We start from the raw sequence: 21,967 nt of genomic DNA, 5'->3' as shown, positions 1-21,967 counted from the left end.
CCACCCGCTCCCGGCGGCCTGGCTCCCGAGAAGACGACGTCGGAGGCGGCAAGATGGCGCTCACCAGGTGGGTTTGTCCGGTCCTGTCCCGCCCGCTTCGGGTGACTGCTTTCCCCGGTCTGCTCTGCGGCTTCTCAGCTGCTCTGCGAGGCTCCGGCCGACGAGAGAGGCCGGGCTCGGGGAGCGCACTGCAGGGCTGCGGCCTCTCCGGGGCGGTGGGCCCGCTGGCCGGTGAGGAGGCCGGGCCGCGGCCTGGGCCGGGTCGGGGCTGGGGCAGCTGCCCTGGTCTGCTTTGTCCTGCCCCGGCGGGAGGGGGTGTTTGGTACTGCCGCTGGTTCAGGGCTGTGCCTCCCTCGCGTGTTTTCTACGGGAAGAAGGAGCCCCAACACCTCGGCTGGGGGCGTATTGGGTCCGTGGGGTTTTTGTGGGGGTTTGCCTGCCCTGAGCGGGGGTGAGAGGGCTTTGTTAACGAGCTGCCGCGTCTCTCGCTTCGGCCGCTGCCCCGCAACGCCGACTTTTTCGGAGCTGGACGCTTCCTTAAAAAACGCGTAAAAGGGCCCCGTAGTTTAGACGAGCTGAAAAATGGGAAGTCAAGAAATTGAGTTTCGACTAATTGCCTTTGGCTGGGAGGTATCTGGCTTTAAGAGGGGAGTTTATTGACAGATCTCTGTGTGAGCGTTTGCGTTGAGAAAGGAAGGGGGAGTCGTTGGCACTAAGGGCCTGTTTTCTTTTTCTGCTGTGTAGTGGAGGAAAGAATACACAGTAGTGCGTAACGTTTCTGTTGGAGAATGGGCATTGTCACACATTCCCGCTCAAACAAGATGTGAATGTGGATGAATTTAGCATCAGGTTTTATAGGGGTCTTCCAGAATGCCGAGATAGCGCACGTTGCTTTTGCACCTATAATCTCAGAAGTTACTGCACTCAGGTTTACGATCACAATACTCAAATTTCATAAATTTTTGCTTAATCTGCATAGAGTCATTGCAGAGAAAGTAATAATTTTGTAGTAGACTTGAGCATAGTTGAGTGTCATCGAGTGAAATTATAAGAATTAACTTTTTATGTCTCTTTTTTTGGTGGCTGTCTGTGGATATGCAGTTTTTTACCAGCTCCAACCCAGCTGTCTCAAGACCAGCTAGAACTAGAAGAAAGAGCAAGAGCTCAAAGATCTAGGCAGACTGCTCTAGTCTCATCACGACGGGAACCTCCCCCATACGGGTACCGGAAAGGATGGATACCACGAGTGCTAGAGGTAGATATTTAAATTCAGACTGTAGTAGTGTGTCTGCTTAATGGGGGGGGGAAAAAAGTATATTTTCTGGAGTAGAAATAAACTCTGAGCATCTTGAGTGTAGCACAGAGTTGTGTAAAGCTTTAACAACATGCAGAATTTCCGTCCAGATGGATGGGCGTATTCTTGGGTTGGGGGAAATTGTTCTATTCACCAGACGACTTAAAAAGTTTAATGTTAAACAGGATGTTATAAGGATTCTTCCCGTCATAATATAATAATCTCTGGAAATAGGTCTGTGGTCCTGTCATCTTACAATCTGTGAAGGCAAAGATCCTCTGAGAAAGACATCTGTATTGTGCTGCTGTCATAATTTGTTAAATACACGTTCCAGATTATAACTGGAATAAGTGAACACATGTATATTGGAGAACAGAGTGATCACGTGTATTCTGTTCTTAGTGTAACAAAAGATAGCTGCTATTTGGGGAGAAAATTGTTAAGAGTTGGAAAGAAAACTTAAAAATTTGTTAGGTATTCATTGTCTAAGTATGTTACTGGCAAAAGGGTTTTGGACAATGTTGTGTGTATTTGGCTGTAATACTTGCCAGTTTAACGTAATTTCAACTGGAAATGTAGATAGGCAGAAGGGAAAATACAGGTGTATAGCTCTGATTACAAAACTGTTTTAGTACAGGTTCTTACCGCGAGTCATAAAACCTTGCAGATTTTCAAATGCTACTTGACATAACATCTGAGACCTGCTGGTATGAGTCAGAAGCCAGTGCTCTCAAGACAAGGCATACTGTTGAGGTTTTGATACAGTGTTTCATGTGTGATCCTGCGTTGTCCCCAAATGCCATCCTTTTCTGAGCTAGTAACAGCCTTACTGTCTCTTATGTTTGAGTACCATTTTCATAAAGATTGATCCAACACTGTACTATGGTAATCCATTAGTGCTAGGTAAGGTGACTTTAAGTAGTAGTTCCAGTGGTTCCCTAAAATAAAATAAATTTATGTAAGTTCAGCATTTAAAAAAACATATGATGTTAAAAAGTAAACCTTCGTTATACCCAGTGTAGGGTTCCATCCCTACACTGTTGATTACTAAAGTTACTATTTTAGTGGGTTTTCTTTATAAATGTTAGCCAAAGAACTTCTTAAGAAGTCAGGTGATGAAGGTTCTCGAAGAGTTTCCAGCATCACTGGGCCACAAAGTGATGCACATCTCAAAAAGACTGTTAAGGACTCCTTTCTGCCTCATAAACATGGAGATTCTTCAAAAGTGATAAATGTTTCCAAAGCATAATACTTGTCCAGTGATCTCAGAATGCCATCATTGGAAAAACCAAAATCTGTTCTTAATAGATCAAGAGTTATGCAAAAAATTTTGAGAAATGACTGACTTTTGTTCTGGCTAATACTTTAACACTGATTCTGTAACTAATTGTTAAATGTGAGACATCCACTGGAATACTTTAAGTAACTGAAGCTGTATTTTAGTGAGCACTTTAGGATGGCATTAGCATGTTCTTCTTTGGAAGGAAGTGTTCTGCGCATTTATTCCAGCCTCAGTGCATGCTCTGGTGGCAGTGGTGTTAACCATTTGGTCACATTGTGAACACAGAGGGAGATCAGGCTACCTAAAGAACCAGGTTGAAGAACAACAAGAATGGGTTTCTTATCAAACTCCACATAAGCAGTGCCATTGCAACAGAGGGAGGGGGAGATGCTCATGCTGCTTTAAGCAAATGCTTCCTCTGAAGAATTGCACTTGAAACTGTAGCCTGAAGTTGTTTTATGAATAGTACCAATTCTGTGCATCCTCAGTGTTAATGAGTCAGCATGGTCTGCTTTCAGAGGTCTTTTGGTTATCTGTTCATTAAATGCTTTTACAGCAACACATTGACCAAGAGAGGAAATAAACTTTAAGGATATTGGGCTGTTGGGTGCTCGCCCAGTTTTCAGTGTATTCACGTGTGAAAGTAGGGAAATGGGATAGCTTGGCATTCGTACCATTGTAAAGCTATGAACAACAGGCTTTGAAAGGAGTGGAAGGCTTTTCTTAAATTCTTCACTTCATTATGGTGTGAAAAGTGACAAATAATCAGTAGAAATCTTCATTAAAAATGCTGCTCGTGTAATTTTAGTATTTCCACAGTTGCTTTATTATGGCAGGTAATTTTTGGAAGTTCTAATTAATAACTCACATGTGAATTAAATACTTAATCATGTATTGTCTGTAGCATAGTAGTGCCTGCACGTTCTAGTCTGTGCAGAGTTCTCTAAGTAAGTTCTCTAGTCCGTTGCTCTCTTACCAGCTAAAATAATCAGTTAAGAGCATTCTGGCAATGTTTCATTATGTTAAAATCAGTCTACTCTTTCATTGCATTTCCTGCCCGTGCAAATAATATACCATGTTTTTGTCATTCAGTCATTCACTACTTTTTCTTTTCTGTAGGATTTTGGAGATGGGGGTGCTTTCCCAGAAATTCATGTGGCCCAATATCCATTGGATATGGGCAGAAAGAAGAAAATGTCCAATGCTTTGGCTGTCCAGGTGGATGCAGAAGGAAAAATAAAATATGATGCAATTGCTCGACAAGGACAATCAAAGGACAAGGTAATATTTCTTCAGATATGTATACTGGCATGTACACCTGGAAAAGTTGTATGTATACATTGCATATACTTAAACTCATTGGTCTGGCATTAGCCAAATGGACTGCGTCCTATTTTCTTACAGTTTAAGAACTGAAATCATGTCGGACAAACATGAGCATTTTGACAGGGATCACTGTGTGATCTTCTTTGTTGTGTAATTAAAAGGTAAGGCAAAAATGGTGAGAGTCTCTACACAAAGCTTACTTGATAGTTTAGCAGTTTTCATTAGAGAGCTTTCCAGTGAAGGCAAGAAACTGAAAACAGGCCTGATCACAGGCAGCCTCATTTCAGTGTGTAGAGAGAAAGACAGAAAACACAATTTGGCTTTCAATTTGGCTTTCACAGTACTACACTTTGTGTCTTACTAATTCAACATTTGAAGCTTCTGGCTGCTTTCAGTATTGTTGGGTGCTCTCTTTTTTTTTTTTTTTTTTTTTTTCTTTTTTTTTTTCTTTTTTAAATTGCAGCAAGAAGGTATTGCCAGTGGTTATACTCCAAAATTTTTATGCTAAGTTCATTGATGGCAAGATTCTCATTGAGTTTAATGGGAACCAACTTCAATTTTCTGTGTGCGGTAGCCTTTCTAAAACAAAGAGATTACACTTTATCTTGAAGTCCTAACTAGTATTGAGGAGACCAGGTACTTGGGTCTCCTAAGTTCACTTTGAGGAGCATCTACATCTGCCGTTTCAAATGTAAGAAAATGGACTACATTAAAATTTTAATTCTTTTAAGGAGGTGTTGGGGTCTGGAAAACTGCTGAAGCATGACCAAGTGTATGACCAGCTGCTTGTTATAGCAAGCATCTCCTGTAAAGACTAGAGTAACCTAAATTAAATCTAAAAAGAGGGCTAACTACAAAGGGTGTTTCGTTTAATAGATATGAATAGTATTTTTCAAAATAATTTGACTTCTCCATCTTTAGGATGACTTGAAAAGCTCATGGGTATGTAATATGCTCCGTGTCTTACTGCAAATGAGGAAGGGGGAAAACATATCTAAACAGAAAAACAAAAGGTGAACTTCACCTCTCAAACAAAAAAACAGGGTGAGCATTCTAAGAATGTCAGGGGAAATCTTTCTTTTTTAACAGATAAATTTTTTGTAGTTTTAAATTGATTCTACAGTTGCCAAAGTTGTAGAAATAAAATCCTACTGGCATTCTCTATTTAACACTCTTGAGTGTCAAAAAGTATCACATGTTGTTCGTTCTCATCCTGTGTGTCATTTGATTTCAGATCAAACTCCATGCTGTCATGCAGTAGAAAGTAGCCAGACTAACCAGAAACAACAGCAGTGGCAATATTTTTATTGAGGGAGCTTTCACTGGGCTTCCATCAGACTTTGTGTAGTCTCTTGAATTATTTGTCAAGAGGAAGCTTCTAAAATATTAATGACATTTAAAGAATTTTGTGACTAAATATTTGATACTTTATACTGAATAGAATTTGACTTATCCCAAAGCATAAAAAAATAAATTGGAGTGGATAAATAGCCAAGAAGTAATAATCATACTGTTTTGGGGGAAACTGTAGGGCAAATGAGAAGCAAAAAAAATAATGAGGGTTTAACTACACTAATTTTATTTTTTTACAACTTGTCAAATACTTCTTTACCTACCTGTAGGATCAGATTTAACTTGATTATAATAGAACTGTTCAGATTGGGATCTAAGTATATTTGAAAAAGAACTAGAAATGATCATAGGCTTTAGGCAAAAATTACTAATCTTTTGCTGTGCCTTGTTTGGTTCAGAGTTAGGAAAATACTTAGAGCAGGTAAAGTTAAATTTAAGCTGTTAATATTTGTCATATTTGATTCATGAAGATCTGTACCAGCATTCATTCTCTTTCCATATGGCACCTATAATGAAGCAGTAATGTTCACGTTTTGTAGCCATACTTACCAGGATGGAAGAGATGTGTGGCTTTCCCAAAACTGTGCTGTGTAGAACTGGACTTAGGGTTTCCTAGCCCTAAGCTCTGCGTTCTGAGTCAGCTTGATTCTGATTGCATCCAGCTGGATGTAAATGCTGTGACTAAAGATGAAGTATTGTGATTCAAGGGGGAGTAAAACTAGGGGAAAATTAGATATTTGAAACAATTTCACTGGAAGTAGCAGAACTACTATTGCTTGATTTTTGCGAGAGAGAGAAAGTATTGGCAAAAATGTCATAGGGAGCAGTTGTTCAGTGATCTATATTGAGTTGAATAATGTGGAATGTTTTTTGTAAGAGCGAACTTCTCATAGTACTGTCTCAGTAGGATTACACACAGAAGTTTCATTATACTGAGAGCTGCAGTCATAATTCAAATTTTTCTGCAATCTTAATTCTAAGAGCTACGTGAAACAGATACTTAGCAGCCTGCCAGAAATGAGATAGAGTTTCTGATCCTATTCTATGAGCTACTTGTTTGGCCTGAGTTAAGAAGCAAATTTTGCTTTTGCTACAGCTTATGGATTTTTTGAAGTTGAATTTAGTATTGTGCCTTCTTGTAGAGGCAGCAGTTCCATTACCCAGACCCTATATCTATATGGCTTGTCAGCAGTTTCTGTTGTTGCAGTGGTTCGTCTCTCTTGCATCTGTTGCTTCAGAGAATTTTCCTTGAAAAATGCTGACATAAACGAAATAGTCTAACAGGCCTCCTGTTGGGGGCTGGCAGAAAGTCTGCTAGACATGAAGTACTGGATAACGTTGAATAACCTCGATGCACAGCCTTATGGATTCAAGGATGGGGTTCCGTCTGGTTGTCCAGATGAAGGATTTCCAGCATTAGCTGTGTGGTTAGGTCTTGTGCTGCTATAGATTCTTCCATTACTTTCTCTACTCGCATGACTAAAAGCCAGGCTAAAATAATGCATCAATAATTAATATATTTTGGTGAGACTGATGCTCTGTCCTCTTATTAGGAAAATAAGGACCTATAATTGCTTCCTGTGTTTTTATTAAGACAGGAGAGAGAGTGAAATCAAGGAATGGAACTATTAGGTCCATTACTTTTTTTCTGGCAAGGATGATTTTTCTGGGCAGGAGTTGGATTTCTTCTTGGTGGCCCAAGGCTGCAGCTTAGATGTTAAAGGAGAAAAACAGAACCACAAATCTTACCTACAGTTTTTCTCAAGATTGTAAATTCAGTTGAAACATTTATGAGAGAGTAGTTCCATTGTTGAAGGAACTCCTGTCACAGCAATGGAACAGATCAAGGTTCTCTTATCAATATAACTAAAATAATCAAAAGTATTCTTTACTCATAATGTGTTTACCTTTGTGGTAGAGCTTGGTTTGAGAGCTTACAACCAGTTTTTTCTCTAGTGCATGTGCCAGGCTTACAACCAGGTAATTGTAATGACTTCTAAAATGTTATACATTTCACATGGAGAAACCATTCTTTGACAAAGAAGGTGCTTGATTGTAGCTTCTTGATTTACACGTAGGATTGATGAGCACTGTACAGGGCTACTTTGGATATATAGAATAAAATATGTCAAGGGGAGAGATTTGCGTGTTAAAAATAAAGAAATTTGTGTCATGACATTTGCGTCTGTCAGGTGTCTTGTAGAACTCTGAATGTCATTGAAATCTAAATCCTACTATGAGCTACAGTATCTTACACAACTATTTAGGTAAGATTGTTCTCTTTCTGATGGCAGTGGCATGTGGTTTTCTATTTGCTGCCTGTTAAGGCTGCCCCAGCCAGAGAGGGAATCATGTAGCTGTACCAAAAATTGAGCATTTTGTTTCTGCTTAGAAGGAGATTCTGCTTTTCAGTAGCAATCAAAACAAAATATCTGAAACACAGCCTGCTACTTCCTTTTAAATTTCGTAGATGAGAAATGGTAGTGGATGGAGGTACTACAATATCAAACAATCCCAGTCTCCTGTTTATCTGAGATCAATAAAATGTCTCAACATTACTGTTAAAATAAGGTAAATATCTAGAAAAACAACACAGTGCACTTAGATGTTCCAGTTAGAACATGCAGGTGTAGCAAGTTTTTGATGGAGACAAATTTTTTTGTGTCTTTAGGCTAGTTTAATCTATACTATGGATTTTTTCCGTATTAATTCAGCTTGCTATTTACATACAATACTTCAGAGTTTAAATAGCTCATGTAGTCATGTGTACCTCAGTGTACTGTAGGTTTTAGAGCACCTCTTAGACTTTTTTATTTTCTGTTTTTGTCTTCTGAGATACACTGAGCTCATTCAGCATACTTTGTTCCTCATGCAGCAAGACACTTGGACTTAAGATTTAATTACCTTAGAGGAACACTGCTCTTCAGATGTCCTTCATTCAGCATCTGAGGAGCTAGGATATTATTTGTACTAATTCAGAGGATGAAAATTTTAGCAGTGAAGGCTGAGAAGCAGTAAATGGCTCTTGTGTGACAAATTAATGGTGAGGCTAAAAGTCAGTTTCGTAGTTGGACATGCACTTTATAATATACTTGAAATAATAGTTGTAATGACTTTTAACCCTTTGAACTAAGACTTTCTGATGTTATTTTGTTGGACAAATATGAAGCGTTAATGCAATACAATACACTTTTTCCCTGTAGTCATGTAATAGTGTTCTTTCCCTGTATTTAAAATTGGGGCTTAAAGCTAATGACAGCTAGCTGCATGCTGTATGAGGACTGAAGTACCTATATAAGGGAAAGCATCAAGAACAGATTTCTCAAGTTTTGGGTTGTTTTTTTTTCAAGAAGATAGGAAATACAATGAAATGAAAAAAACCCAGATGCTGGAAAAGACTTGTATCAAATCCTTAAGTAATCCTTGAAAACAGAAGTACAAAGGTGGATTTTTTTTGTCTGTCTTGGGGACCCTGAAAAAGGAGACGAGTAGGAAAGGGAAGCAGGAAACTGGTGTTTAATCCCAGCTTTGAGAGTGATTTACATAAATACATTTAATCAAATTGCTTCTTTTCTTTGATTATTCTAGCTGTAAAATGGGGTTCAGAGTATATTCTTGTTCTATGGGAGTCATTGAAGAATATGTAATTGTAATGCATTTAGAGGTGTATAAAGTTTTCATTAGTACCTAAAGTATAATTTAGGTCAGAACATTTCCTTTGATATATGTATGTTTATTCCTGTACACTAGCGCTAACAAAATATAATGTATTCCAGGTTATTTACAGCAAATACACAGATCTTGTGCCAAAAGAGGTCATGAATGTGGATGATCCTGAACTGCAAAGACCAGACGAGGAAGCAATTAGAGAGGTATTATATGCACTGATGTACCTAGTTATCAGTTGTATATTGTATGTCTTGCATATGTGATGAGATGCATCCTGTGGTATTTTTGTCATTAGATAACAGAGAAGACAAGAGCAGCCTTGGAGAAATCGGTCTCCCAAAAAGTTGCAGCAGCCATGCCGGTTCGAGCAGCTGACAAACTAGCTCCTGCACAGTACATTCGGTATGTAGTGCTGGTGTATGTGTAAGATGTTGTTATGTATAAAATTGATAAAAATTGCAATATTCGTTGAATTTTTGAGAACAGAAATTCCTCTTGACTTCTGTTCTTCTGGAAGCAAGATGAAACTGGCTTAAGTATTTTGAATTAACCCACTGATGATAACCTGGTTTGAAGTGTGTTGAAATATATCTTAACATGTCACATATTGTGGCAATTTGTGGAGGGGTTATTGTTTTAGCAGCAAAATATAGATTTGTCAGGGAGCACTATTAATGATGTTGCCCTGAAAACAGAGTCTTTACTGGGAGTTTCAAGCCAAGGGCAGGCATGTAACAAAGTTCTTCCTTCATCTAAAATGAGCAATTAGATTTACTAGGAGGATGATACTTGTTTATGATGATTTTCTGCTGCAAACACAGAAAAAAATCCATGGCAGGGTTAGACTTGGCCTGAGGTGAATTCTGAAAAAAGTATGTGAAGAGGTTCTTAATAACCGGTAAGTAGTCACTAGGGATTCACAGACATAGGTAAAGAGTATTGTGACGTGCTCTGTGTACTCTGTTAGTTCCTTTCTTCTACTTCAGAGTCTTGGTTGAAACAGGAGACTATAGCCCTGGGAAGATACGCTCTGCTGGTATAATTGATTCTCTGCATTCAGTCCAGTATCCTCTGCGCAGTTACCTGCTCCTGGCGTTCACAGTGGAAAAATCTTAAACTGGTGTGGATAAAATGAAAATGCAGTTAGAGCAGTGAAATGAGTAAAAATGGAGGTGGGCAAGGAATATCTAGCTGTGTGCAGAGAACTGAGTGCTTTGATTATTTCATTCAGGTACACGCCATCCCAGCAAGGCGTTGCCTTCAACTCTGGAGCAAAACAGAGAGTCATTCGGATGGTGGAAATGCAGAAGGACCCTATGGAGCCTCCAAGATTCAAGTAACCATTCAAAACTTGTTCATGGCAAATGGAAGATTCTGAAGTGTATTTCTATACAGCATGCTGATTGTAATTATTTTCTTAATTGTTCAGAATCAACAAGAAGATTCCGCGTGGACCACCTTCTCCTCCAGCACCTGTAATGCATTCTCCTAGTAGAAAGGTATGAAATACCATAGTTGTTCTCAGTTTTGAATTCTAGATGACTTCACAAATTGTACTTTGATCTAGTTCACTTCTGTGCACCTTCACTTTCTTCTGATGTGATGTTCAGTGATAAACTCGGGGCTTGGTGCAGTCTTTTTTGTTTATTAGTTTGGGCAGTTCTGAAAGTAGCTCTCTTTTTGTGTACCTTGTCAAAGGTTGAGTAGGTTTCCCATATTTTATGCAGGGCTGCGTTGCTGGAGTTGTTCATGGCATAGATTTGTGACTGAGGCTTTAACCTTGGTATACTGATGCTGCTTTTACACAACTCTATTAAGCTAAGCCTTAATAACGCTAACTTGTGTTATTAAGGATTAGCTCCTTCTGAGAGATGAGTGTAGTGGTAGTTCATCAGTTTCCTACAACTTGAACTGCTATTGAGTGTGTAAATGTTTAACAAGCTGGCTGTGAGTTCTGGCCTGTGTGACAAAAGTTTAAGAGGATGGCTGAAAAGCTGTTGTGACTTTATTCAATGTTGGTACTGTGCAGAAATGAACATCTTATTGCTGCTGAGAAGACTTGGGTTTTTGTAGTAGTGTCCTGAACTTTGTACTTTTAATTTATTTCACTAGTTTCATAGCTGCCTTTGAGAAAGAAAACAGTATTTCCTTTTGCTGTAAATCTAAAGATGACCTTGCTTCCTCTCTAAATCAGATGACTGTGAAAGAGCAGCAAGAGTGGAAAATTCCTCCATGCATTTCAAACTGGAAAAATGCAAAGGTAATTAAGTTGTCATAAGTTCAGCTTTCTAATGTCGTATTGTGCTGGGAGACTTCTGTGAATGATTTAAGCTTGAATAACACTGGTTTTAAACCTCTAGAGTTAGGTAGACTGGCTGCTTCCAGCATGGAGAACAAATGATTGTACCATTCAGTTTTTATCTCTTTGGCATATAAGGGTTGTCAAATTGACAGGAGTATAGAACTGCAAGAGAACGTAATACTTCATGGCAGAGATTATGCATTTTGAGAGGAAAATCAGAATTAGTTAAAATCCCCATAATAGTGCAGTATGTGGAATCTGAAACCAAAGTCCCTGGAGCTTACAAAGTAAAGCCATCTAAACTGAAAAAGGGAACGGTAATTTATAGAAAACCAAGCATATTTCTTTTCAATACTGCAGTCCAAATTTCTGAAAAGTTCTCCTTGTTGCATTCTTTCACTAACGAATTTTCATCACCGGTTAGCTTAGCTATTTTTATTCCTTGTTTGAGTAGGTATGTCCTGTCCGTTTTGAGTTTTATCAGCCAGGAAGTTTATGTTAGAGAGAAGGTATAATTTATAATTTGCTGCAGTAACTGGTCTAATCGTTCTCAAACTTAGCAAGCTGTTGTTATGAGGCAGCCTCTTCAAATGGAGGAAGTAAAAGCTGCATGTTTGGATGTTTATTTATTTTTTTCTACCCCAGCACAGCTGTATAACTGGGACTGATGCTAATTAGTAGATCAAATTTTAGGTTACAGATGCTAAAATCAAAGCAAAAATTTTGTGTAGCTCGCTAAATAATCTTAAAATATCATCTATAAATAATTTTAGGTTTCAGCTTTTGAAAGCAAAATTGGCATTTGGTGTCTCTTGCTGGCAGCCCTTGCTACTTACTTTCTCATTTTGAATCAGCTAACGTCTTAACAGACATGAAAACAGTTTAGGGAAAACAATTTTTAAGCACAAATGGTAAAACAGCTTCGAGACTGAGAAAGCTGCTATCTAGTTCTTAACACAAACCAAAGAGTAGACCTTATTGATCAAAAATTGTCATTTGTACTTGAAGGGAACTTGTGATTCAGGTTTGGGGGGAGTATAGAATTGGAGCGATGCTTAGTATTACCTGGAATGAATTTGAAGCATGTATAAAGGAGGTCCATCAAGGCATATTAATGATGGGCTATGAGTTTTGTGTATGTTTTTGTTTTCCTACAAAATAAATGTAATAAAGTTTATTATTACAGGTAAGTTAGTTTCTGTGATTAACTGCCTCTCTGTTTCAACTATAGGGTTACACCATTCCATTAGATAAGCGTCTGGCTGCGGATGGCAGAGGATTGCAGACTGTTCATATTAATGAAAACTTTGCCAAGCTTGCTGAGGCTCTCTATATAGCTGACAGAAAGGTCAGGTGGTTGTTTAAACTGTTTTGTTCCATTTGGTTTTACCTTCTTTGTATGTTTATTTCCTTGGGGAAATCAACTGTGAATAGGCTATAGCTTTTTGATTTGTCCTGCTTCTTGGCTCACGTAAGACACGAGGTCTTATCCCCAATATCTTTGAATCAGTGGCTCGGTGTGGGTTAAATTACTGGAAGTCATGGGTCTTGTTTCTCAGCTCTAATTTCTGTGGTTGTCTGGCTTTGAATTCCCTCTTTATGGCTTGATTCCTGCCCTGTCTACTGGATAATTCCATGACAGAAGATCTGCTTGCATCTCAGGTGCTAGTTTTCTCTCTCTTTAACCGTGTCTTATGTGTGCAGGCCCGTGAGGCAGTAGAGATGCGTGCTCAGGTGGAGAGGAAGATGGCTCAGAAAGAAAAGGAGAAACATGAGGAAAAGCTCCGAGAAATGGCTCAGAAAGCCAGGGAGAGAAGAGCAGGGATCAAAACCCATGTTGAAAAAGGTACATTTCTGTATTATTAAGATGCTATGGTTTTTCTTAGTGTTCTCTGAAGTGTGGGTTTGGATAAACAACCTGAGAAATGATAATACCTAAATATCTAATTGTAATTTCTAAGCATGACATCTATTCTTCACTTCTTTACTTGATCAGCCGGTGAATTTGGTTAATTCACTGACTGGTTTGATGTGATCTGGATTTGAACCTCACAGCAGTATGTCAGTGTATAAGGTTTAGGTTGTAGTTTTGTTGTAGAAGTAATGGCTTTCATGGACTGTTCTAAACTAATTATTTTTTTAGAAAAAGCTTGTTGCAGATGAAGAGCATCTTTGTTTACAAGAACTAAACCATCTTTAACTTTTCAAAGATGGTAAATGGAATATTCTGTCTCTTGCAGAACTCGCAGTTCTGTTTGCCACTACACCCAAAATCTGCTAACCTAACTAAATCATAACCGTTGTGATAGGTCTTATGTTTTTACTGAAATGACACTTCAAAGATCAAGATGCTGAACTTAAAGAGCTATTATGATCTCTCTAAAAGGTGGAGGATATGGTCATATAATGCCAAATCCTGCAGCTGGGATGGACTAAGCTCTTCCCAGCAGGCTGGGGACTGTCTGTCTGGAGAGCCACTCTGTTGAAAAGGACCTCGAGTACTAGCGCATAATATGCTAGTCATCCAGCAGAGTGCCCTGGCAGCAGTAATGCTAAGGGCATATCAAGCTGCATCCACAGGAGTGTAGCCAGTAGGTCAAAGGGAGTAACGATTTCCTTTCACTGGTGACCCGTTAGAATGCATCTGGAATACTGTGTGCAGTTATGGGCTCCCAGGTACAAGATAGACATTGATAAACTGAAGTGAGTTTGGTGGAGGGCCATCAAAATGGTCAGGGGCCTACAGTATCTGCCTAGTCAGGAGATGCTGAGAGAACGAAACTTGTTCTGCCAGGAGAAGATGTGGCTTTGGAGGGACCTAATTGGAGCTTTCTCGTATCTACAAGGAGATCCTCAGAGCTCTTCACTAAGCTGGTGGAAGAATAAGACAGTAGTCAAAAGTTGAAGCAGGAAGTTCCAACTACATGTGAGGAGAAAAATTTTCATTGTGAGGACAAGCAGGAGTGGAACAAGTTGCCCAGGGAGGCTGGCAGTCACTGTCCTTGGGGGTTTTCCCCACCTGAAAGGGCGCAAAGCCCTGAGCAACCTGGTTTGAATTCAGCATTGATCCTGCTTTTCAGCAGGGGGTTGAACTACAAATGCCCAGCCTGAGTGATTCTCTGGTACTTAGTAACAGAATCTTCTTCAAAGCACTTAGATGCCTGTGTGTTTGAATGATGTTTTTACACTTAAGAGATAAAAGGATGATATGATGATCTGTAGGTGTTTTAGGATATAATTCCTAGATGGACAAGTATTCTAAGCTCTTGAAAGTTGAGAAAACAGTTGTTGGATATATTGGCTTTAACTCTCCTGTCAAGGACTGTTAATTGGTTGTGGCATAAGAAAGCTGTGATTTTTCCACATGTTCAGTTTGTTTAAAGTGTAACATTTTAAATAGTGCTATGGATCACTTCTCTTCTGTAAAAGAATGCTGAATTGAATTATTGTGCCAATGTCCGTGGCACAGTTAATTCAAACTTCAAATATTTGTCTGTAATGAGCAATCTTGTATTTGTTCAGAGGATGGAGAAGCTAGAGAAAGAGATGAAATCAGACATGACCGGCGCAAAGAGAGACAGCATGACAGAAATCTTTCAAGGGCAGCCCCTGACAAAAGGTGAGTCACAAAAGAAAGTCACAAAGTGCCTGTACTGGCACTGGCTTCCCCACTAGGGAAACTATTACACTGGGCTTCCTTTTGCTTCATGTGAGTGCCTGAATTTTACCTTGTGGAGATATTCACTGATATGAAGCACTGTTCATTCATTGTATGAAATGGTATTACTGTGTCAGCATACTGCAGTGCTCTCTTCTAAATTTAGAATTTTCTAGATGAATGAAGGAGGGGGTGTGTGTTGGTTTTGCGTGAGTTTTTCTTTAGCAGAGCTTCAGTATATTCAGATTTGAATAATGTTGACAGCAAAGGTTAGAACCTGGATCCTGTAACTTCAGTGAGGCCAGAGTATCATTAGCTCCTTTGTTTCTTGGAGCTGTTCATTTGAAGTAAGCTTAGGTTTATGAGCGTAGGCTGAAGTACTTTTGCCCAAGCCAGTGAGATTTCTGAGCATGAATGGATTTTGGAGGCTTAAAATCTCTAATATCTTACAACTAGCTTGCTTGGCCTTCCCAAGAATATAATTACACTGGTTCTTGGAAAAAATAAATACGACATTTTAGACCAAGTGAGCTTGATGTAAATTGCAAATAGTGGAAAGCAAATGTGAATGTAATGCTCAGTTGAACATAACTTCCCCAAATGTTTCCTTTGCCAAGAGACAAATTTTAAATGTTACCTAGTAAGGAAGGGCAACATCAAAATCTGGCTCCTGAGGCACATTGTTAGCAACTAATACAGGATCAGGTTGCAGTTGAGCATGTCAACAAATACGGTTTACTGACCTAATAAAATTTTTCATTCAGGTCAAAGCTGCAGAGAAACGAGAACAGAGATATCAGTGAAGTTATTGCCCTTGGGGTACCTAACCCCAGGCCATCCAATGAAATCCAGTACGATCAGCGGCTGTTTAACCAGAGCAAGGTAAAAATACCTTTTCACAGCTGTGTAGCTTTCTGTGAGAACATGCTCGTCCTTCCTTAGTGGGTATGGCTAGAATAGTAAAGGGACACTGTTTTCATGGTTGGTGTGGATACACTCAGAAAGAAGTCTCTACATAACTGGTTAGATCTCCTTTATCCATAGCTGATGTAACAAAAATGGAATATTCTGAATATATAACTGGATTAAAATTATTTTGTTGTGTTTTTTCTCACTGGGGAGTGGGGAGAAAGAAGCTATTTTGTCTCCAAGCTGCAGTGACCCCATTTTCTTCTGTTGTACAAATGTACTGACTGAATACGGGAAATTTGCTCTGAGAGAAGCGAGTAAATACTTTCTATTCCCATTACTGCTTATGTTAAAAGCCCTTCTGAAGATATAAATAGTTAACAGCAACATTTATTTTCCCTGAACTTTATACTATTCAGAGATGAAAAAGTAGATTAGCCTTCAGAAAGTCTGAATAGACCTGCAGTTTGTCAATCATTCGTTTTCATGTCTCCAATGAAAGACTCGCAGGCAGAAGGGAAAGCTGATGAATCAAAAGTGAAGAATAAGCAGGCACTTCTACTTTCATAATTTATATAAGCCTCTCTGTGATTTGGATCAGTCAGCTTAAATCATGTTTTCCAGAAATTCTGAATAATATACACTTCTGTATGGTTGCACTTGGCTGTTATAGACAGCTGTACTTGCAGGGCAGACTGAAATGAGATGTTATTCTGAAATATGAATCCTTTCTGTTGCTTTCTGGAAGAGTAGAATTGGCCCCAACTGAAGTTTGTAGTAATGATTGTGTGTCGTGTTTTCTGGCCTTAATCCCAGACCCCAAACCACTCATATCCTAATGAACTGCTTGAATTCATTTGAAATCAATAGTAAATCACATGATACCATCTTTGTCGATCTGTGTGACACCATCAGTGTATCTTGATGTTAAAATAAATTAGATCAAGTTTTGCAGGCTCATTTGTTACACTGCTGTTCTTTCTTCACAGGGTATGGATAGTGGCTTTGCTGGAGGAGAGGATGAAATTTACAATGTTTATGACCAGCCTTGGAGAAGTGGCAAGGATATGGCCCAAAACATCTACAGGCCGAGTAAAAATGTGGATAAGGACATGTATGGTGATGATCTAGAGGCTCGAATAAAGACCAATAGGTAAGAAAAAGTTATGTAATATTCTTAATCAGTACTTTGAAGTTACAGTCAACTGAGTATCACGTCTTCTCCTGCAGGTTTGTTCCTGATAAAGAGTTTTCTAACTCAGATCGTAACACCAGAGGGAGGGGCAGAGATGGACCAGTTCAATTTGAGGAAGATCCATTTGGTTTGGACAAGTTTCTGGAAGAAGCTAAGCAACATGGTGGTTCTAAACGGCCCTCGGATAGCAGCCGCCCTAAAGAACATGAGCATGAGAGCAAAAAGAGGAGGAAGGACTGAATGCCTCTGCTACTTGAGAGGTAGAGAAATGGACTACAAGTTTGGACTTCGTGCAAAAAGCATTTTTATTATCAGAGGGGGATGGCGTTTTAATGCAGCAGTTCACAGGTCTAGTTGTATGGATAAATATACATGCGCTAATTCTTCTACATAGGACAGCTACCCCTGGAGAGTGGAGGAATGGAGACCACTTTGAAACATTTCACAAGGGAATTTAGCACTTTAGCAAGTGCTCTGACTTTGCTGATTCCCAGTTGCCCAGCATCTCAGGGTAAGAATGGAGCCCCTTCCTACAGCTTTAGTTTTTGTAGGTAGTTAAAGCTTTTACTTAATCTGTTAAAAGCTTTCCTGCTGTATGTAATTATTGTCTTATGCTGTAATGGATGCTAGGGAGTTTATGATTCAGTGTTTCTTTAGTGTCGCTACACCGTTTATTTGAACAAGGAGGGGGAAACAGCTGGATTCTGTTTTAAAACAAATACTCATTCATAGTTTCTCAGTAATCTTTATTTTAGTTTGTCTACATTTAATGAAATAAAGCCTCCTTCCACCGCTCACTCACTTTGATTCCTTCTTTGACTGCGTCTTCTACGGGGCTGCTGTTTGAGAGCGAGCTGAAAACAATGGTAATTATTCAGATTAGTTAGGCAAGAAGGTTTGATATTTTTCATTTCTGATCTTCTAAAACATTAAAATGGAAAGCGGAAGATGGGTTTACAGCCAGTAGATTTCACAAGCCATAACCACAAAGGCTAAGCTCCTGACTGGAAAGCTGAATATAATTTGCACGGCAATTGCTAGTCCTATCAGGCAAAATGCATCTTAAAAGCTTGTGCTTTCAAGTGGAACTAATAGAAGGTAACTGTCTAAACCAAGCCTAGAACAAAGTGGGAGAAGTGCTTGTGTATTTTGCTTTTAGAGAAAGTTGCATTTTTGAAGAAGTGAAGAAAGCTAACTACTGCCTGCCTTCTGCTTTTTATTTCACTATAAAGCAGCCTCTTAGCTCTTGCACCTCTTCTGAGAGTATAGTCCTTGAAGCCTAGGCAGTTATGGGAATGTGCAGCTTCAAGAATAGAAAGCAGCAAAATAAATTCCAAGAAATTGACACTAAATGCTCATCTATGTTATTGGTAGTACTTATTTTGATAATTGCATGCTGATAACATCCTAGTTATTTTCAGCCCAATTTATAAGGGATCAGCCTATTGCCTGGCTTGTCACAGTTTAAGACTGAAGTCAGCAAACCACTCCTTAATTTCTGCTTCCATTTTTGCACCGCAGTTGTAAATTACAGGTGAAGCCCTCCTTAGGAATAGGTACTGAAGTAACCACAGCCAATGAAGACTTCTGCAGTGGTATGAACTACATCAAACAAAATACTTTGTTACAATCAACATACTGCATCTCTGAAGGCTCTTGCCGAATCATCTTACTCTTACTGTCTCCTAGCATTGAAAGTGTCAAAACAAGAAACTAGTTGTCAGAAGGATATTGAATTCGTATTAGTTAAAGACATGAATCGATCATGTCTGTTTTGCTAGCCTGCTTGTTGCTCATGGTTTCATGCTGTACTACTAAGTCTGAGGAGTTATGTCAGCTGAAGCACACGTTAAGTCTACGAGAAAATTACCTTAGTAACCTGCCCCTATTTAGTGAACATACTAGATGCAAGTTTCTAACGATTTTGACGTCAGACCTGTTAATTTATTAATGGGTTTGGGCAGCCATTGACTCACTGCCCTTTTATCCTTATCTGTTAACATCACTGCATACTAAATGTTTTGAAAGCGGTGGGATAGCCATTTCTTTGCTCTATTTATTTGCTTCAGTGAAGCTAGATGATACAGTTGTCTGGCACTAACTGACCTGTCAATGACAGACACCTTTGTATGGGTACTAGACCAAAGGTTTTTAACAGGTGTATGCTGTCTCTCGATACCATCCACTAATGCACTGAGATTGCTGAAGTGTCCTATTTCTTATTTATTAACACTTAAAACATTAGAAATTAAGTAAAAAACCCCAAACAGCTACACTAAAGCTAATTTAAAGCAGGCAGCTGATTTTTCCTGTACAAAACAATAGCTGAAGAAAAAAAAATTTCACTAAAGTTCAAAGCTGAGCTTTACTTTCTTTGTAATTTTCCCCCTGCCAATCAGCATCCAAATTAATGTTGGAATCCACCTGCAGTAACCTGTGTTATAAATAATAACTAGTTGCCTGGCAGTTCCTGAATAGCTTTATTGCATTCATATTTCTTTAGCTTAGCATAGTAGGAGGTTTTGATCTCTGTGGTATCAATATGGTCTTGGACCCTAACTAGTCAAAGTTGGGAGGGGGGAATAAACAAGAGTGTTAATGATTTAAAAAACACTAAAAGCACACTAAGTAGCAAAATGCTTAATCACACTTGGAACAAGTATTACAATATTTTGTTGTTACTGTGTCCAACCAAAGGCAGAATTAAAGAGCTCAACTCATTACTTCATTAAAGGAATTAGCACATTACCTTGGCACCTTCAAGTATGTGGAAGTCCTTCTGAAACACATTCTGCACATCTTGTGGAGTTGAGAATTTAATCCAGCAATAACGTCTGTGAAAGCCTGTATCTTTGTCCTAGGTAGCAGTTTAAAAAAAAATAAAATCCAATTATAGTAGAAAATATTCACATAGGCTGTTAAAAAACTTTCTACAGGTATTCAAGTTAAGGATTCAGAAGTTCCCAGATAAATCAGCACACTTGCTGTTTCAGAAGCCTTTTTCACACTTCAAGACATTAACTCTCATTGACAGCATGCGGGGGCCTAGCAGAGGCTGTTCTGCATCCCTTTCTCTCAATTTGAGTCCTGCAATCGTTAAAAAATTTTAAGTTATAGTTGAAGACTGGAATAATACATAGCTGGTTGTTTCAAACTGCAGTAGTTATCTACTATTAAGCCAGTCACAACAGAACTGACATTTAAATGGTTGCCTGATTGGAAAATAAGCCTGCCACAGTACTTGAAAAGCATTCAGCAAGATAAAGCAGCTGCTTAAGACCCTACGAAAACAGGTGGCAATCCGAGATGACAAGCACTAACTGTACTGAAAAGAAAAAAAGTTACTTTTAAGAATAATTTGCCAGTCAGAAAAAAAAAGTTGTCAATAAAGAGGAGAAAATGAAGAAAATCTTAGGATTCCAACTCTGATCCCCATCAGAGTTGACAACAGCTCTGCCACTGAATTCACTAATCATCAGGCATGATTGGCAGCACCTCCAAACACCAGTGAAGTTTTCACCCACAAGGTACTGTATGCAGTCACACTGCCCGGTTTCAGTATCCTAGTGCTGTCTTAATTAGGGTGTCTTACGCTGCTGGCAGTTTTAAGCATTAATGAGCGCTCCTAAAGTAATCACTGAATCAAAACATACACACATGCATCAGTTCAGCCTTAATCTGTGATGAAGGCAGGTTTACAGTAAGCTGCCAGCCTTTGCAATGAAGCAAGGCCCAAGGAACAGCACATGGCAGGCGGACACCTAAGCTTTGGTGTTCAGAAATAACCAGACTGTTTCAAACTATCTTTCTCCATTTCCAAACTAGTCCTCAACTGATAGTGAGCCCATCAGCTCGCTAACTGAAGTTCACTATACATTGAGCTTAATTTATAGACCATTAGTTCACATGGTGAAACATGAGCAGGCAGGAGAACCTCTACCCCTTCAGCAATGACCTGCAACTTATCCATAACAAAGTGGGAAAGGAAGACTTTTTGACTGTTCATCTCTAAGAAACCGCACTAGATACTATGATCCCTGACCTATGGGCTCAGAAGGCAAACAACCAGCTTGGGAGCATCCTAAAGAGGTTGTGGTTTTTGTATTAGCTTCACACTCTGGATGGGGTACGAACCCACAGTAGGAAAAGACCATAGGTTCATATCCACACCTTTAGATTTTTTTAGGCCAGTGAGCCCAGGCACACAAAAACTTTATTCTCTGCCAGAAGAAAGATAACCGGACGATAGAGAAGCTCAGAGCACTTTTAGGTTAATTATTCAGAAATGGCAGCGTCAACAAGATCAGAGGAATGTGCTCTCCAAAGCTCTTTCAAAGCCAATGGAAACCAATAAGCTTCAAAGAGGCCTATAGCTCGCAGACAAGCGGCGGCACCCACTGGCAGAAGGGAATAAGGGCGGAGAACACCGAAAACCTGACTAGAGTACAAGAGGCTTCCAGAAAGCAGCTCCGAGGGAGCGGAGGGGGGAACTGGCTTCGGGGCAGGGCCCCGGCGGCAGGACCGGCCCTGCCGGGGCCCGGCGAGCACCAGCCGGTGGCTCTTCCCAGTGTCACCCAGGAGAGATGAACAGCGGCCTGCAGGATGAGCGGGTACTTACAAACGGCAGCTGGCACCTCTGTACTGACCCGAACTGGGAGAAGTACTCCTTCACCTCCTCTGTGGGGGAAACGCACACCTGGTTACACCGGCCCCGCGCAGCCGCAGCCGCCGCCATGGCCTGTGCCGGCACACGTCGGCGGGGCCGCCTCCTCCCGCACCAGTCCCAGCACCGGTGGGGGAGATGAGGGGGGGCAGCACAGACTCACTGCTCGACACCGTCCAGGGAACTTCAGCCACGAAGATGTCGAAGAGCCTCCTGGACCGGCGCCCCGCTGCCCGCGCCGTGCTGGCCGCCGCCATCTTGGGAGCTGCGGCGTGAAGCGGGGCGGCCGGCTCGGCCCCGCCCCGGCAGTGCGCCG

General features: G+C 40.0%; 2 protein-coding genes across 2 annotated transcripts; one reads left to right on the top strand and one right to left on the bottom strand.

Moving 5' to 3' along the window:
- Positions 1-12: 12 nt before the first annotated feature.
- Positions 13-17,785, top strand: SNW1 (SNW domain containing 1). Its single transcript, XM_082485590.1, has 14 exons — positions 13-67; positions 1,102-1,255; positions 3,696-3,857; positions 9,032-9,127; positions 9,220-9,326; positions 10,156-10,260; positions 10,354-10,423; positions 11,119-11,184; positions 12,458-12,574; positions 12,931-13,072; positions 14,749-14,845; positions 15,649-15,766; positions 16,783-16,946; positions 17,024-17,785. The coding sequence occupies exons 1-14, from the start codon at positions 54-56 to the stop codon at positions 17,226-17,228; spliced, it is 1,617 nt and encodes a 538-aa protein (XP_082341716.1). The 5' UTR covers positions 13-53; the 3' UTR covers positions 17,229-17,785.
- SLIRP (SRA stem-loop interacting RNA binding protein) lies at positions 17,718-21,945 on the bottom strand. Its single transcript, XM_082484799.1, has 4 exons — positions 21,815-21,945; positions 21,607-21,665; positions 19,738-19,845; positions 17,718-17,842 (listed from the first exon to the last, which is right to left on the bottom strand). The coding sequence occupies exons 1-4, from the start codon at positions 21,906-21,908 to the stop codon at positions 17,783-17,785; spliced, it is 321 nt and encodes a 106-aa protein (XP_082340925.1). The 5' UTR covers positions 21,909-21,945; the 3' UTR covers positions 17,718-17,782.
- Between the last annotated feature and the right edge of the window lie 22 nt (positions 21,946-21,967).

The sequence above is a fragment of the Vanellus vanellus genome, assembly GCF_965231255.1.
Source record: "Vanellus vanellus genome assembly, chromosome: 6".
Lineage (NCBI taxonomy): Eukaryota > Metazoa > Chordata > Aves > Charadriiformes > Charadriidae > Vanellus > Vanellus vanellus.
This window is presented reverse-complemented; position numbering and strand designations above follow the sequence as displayed.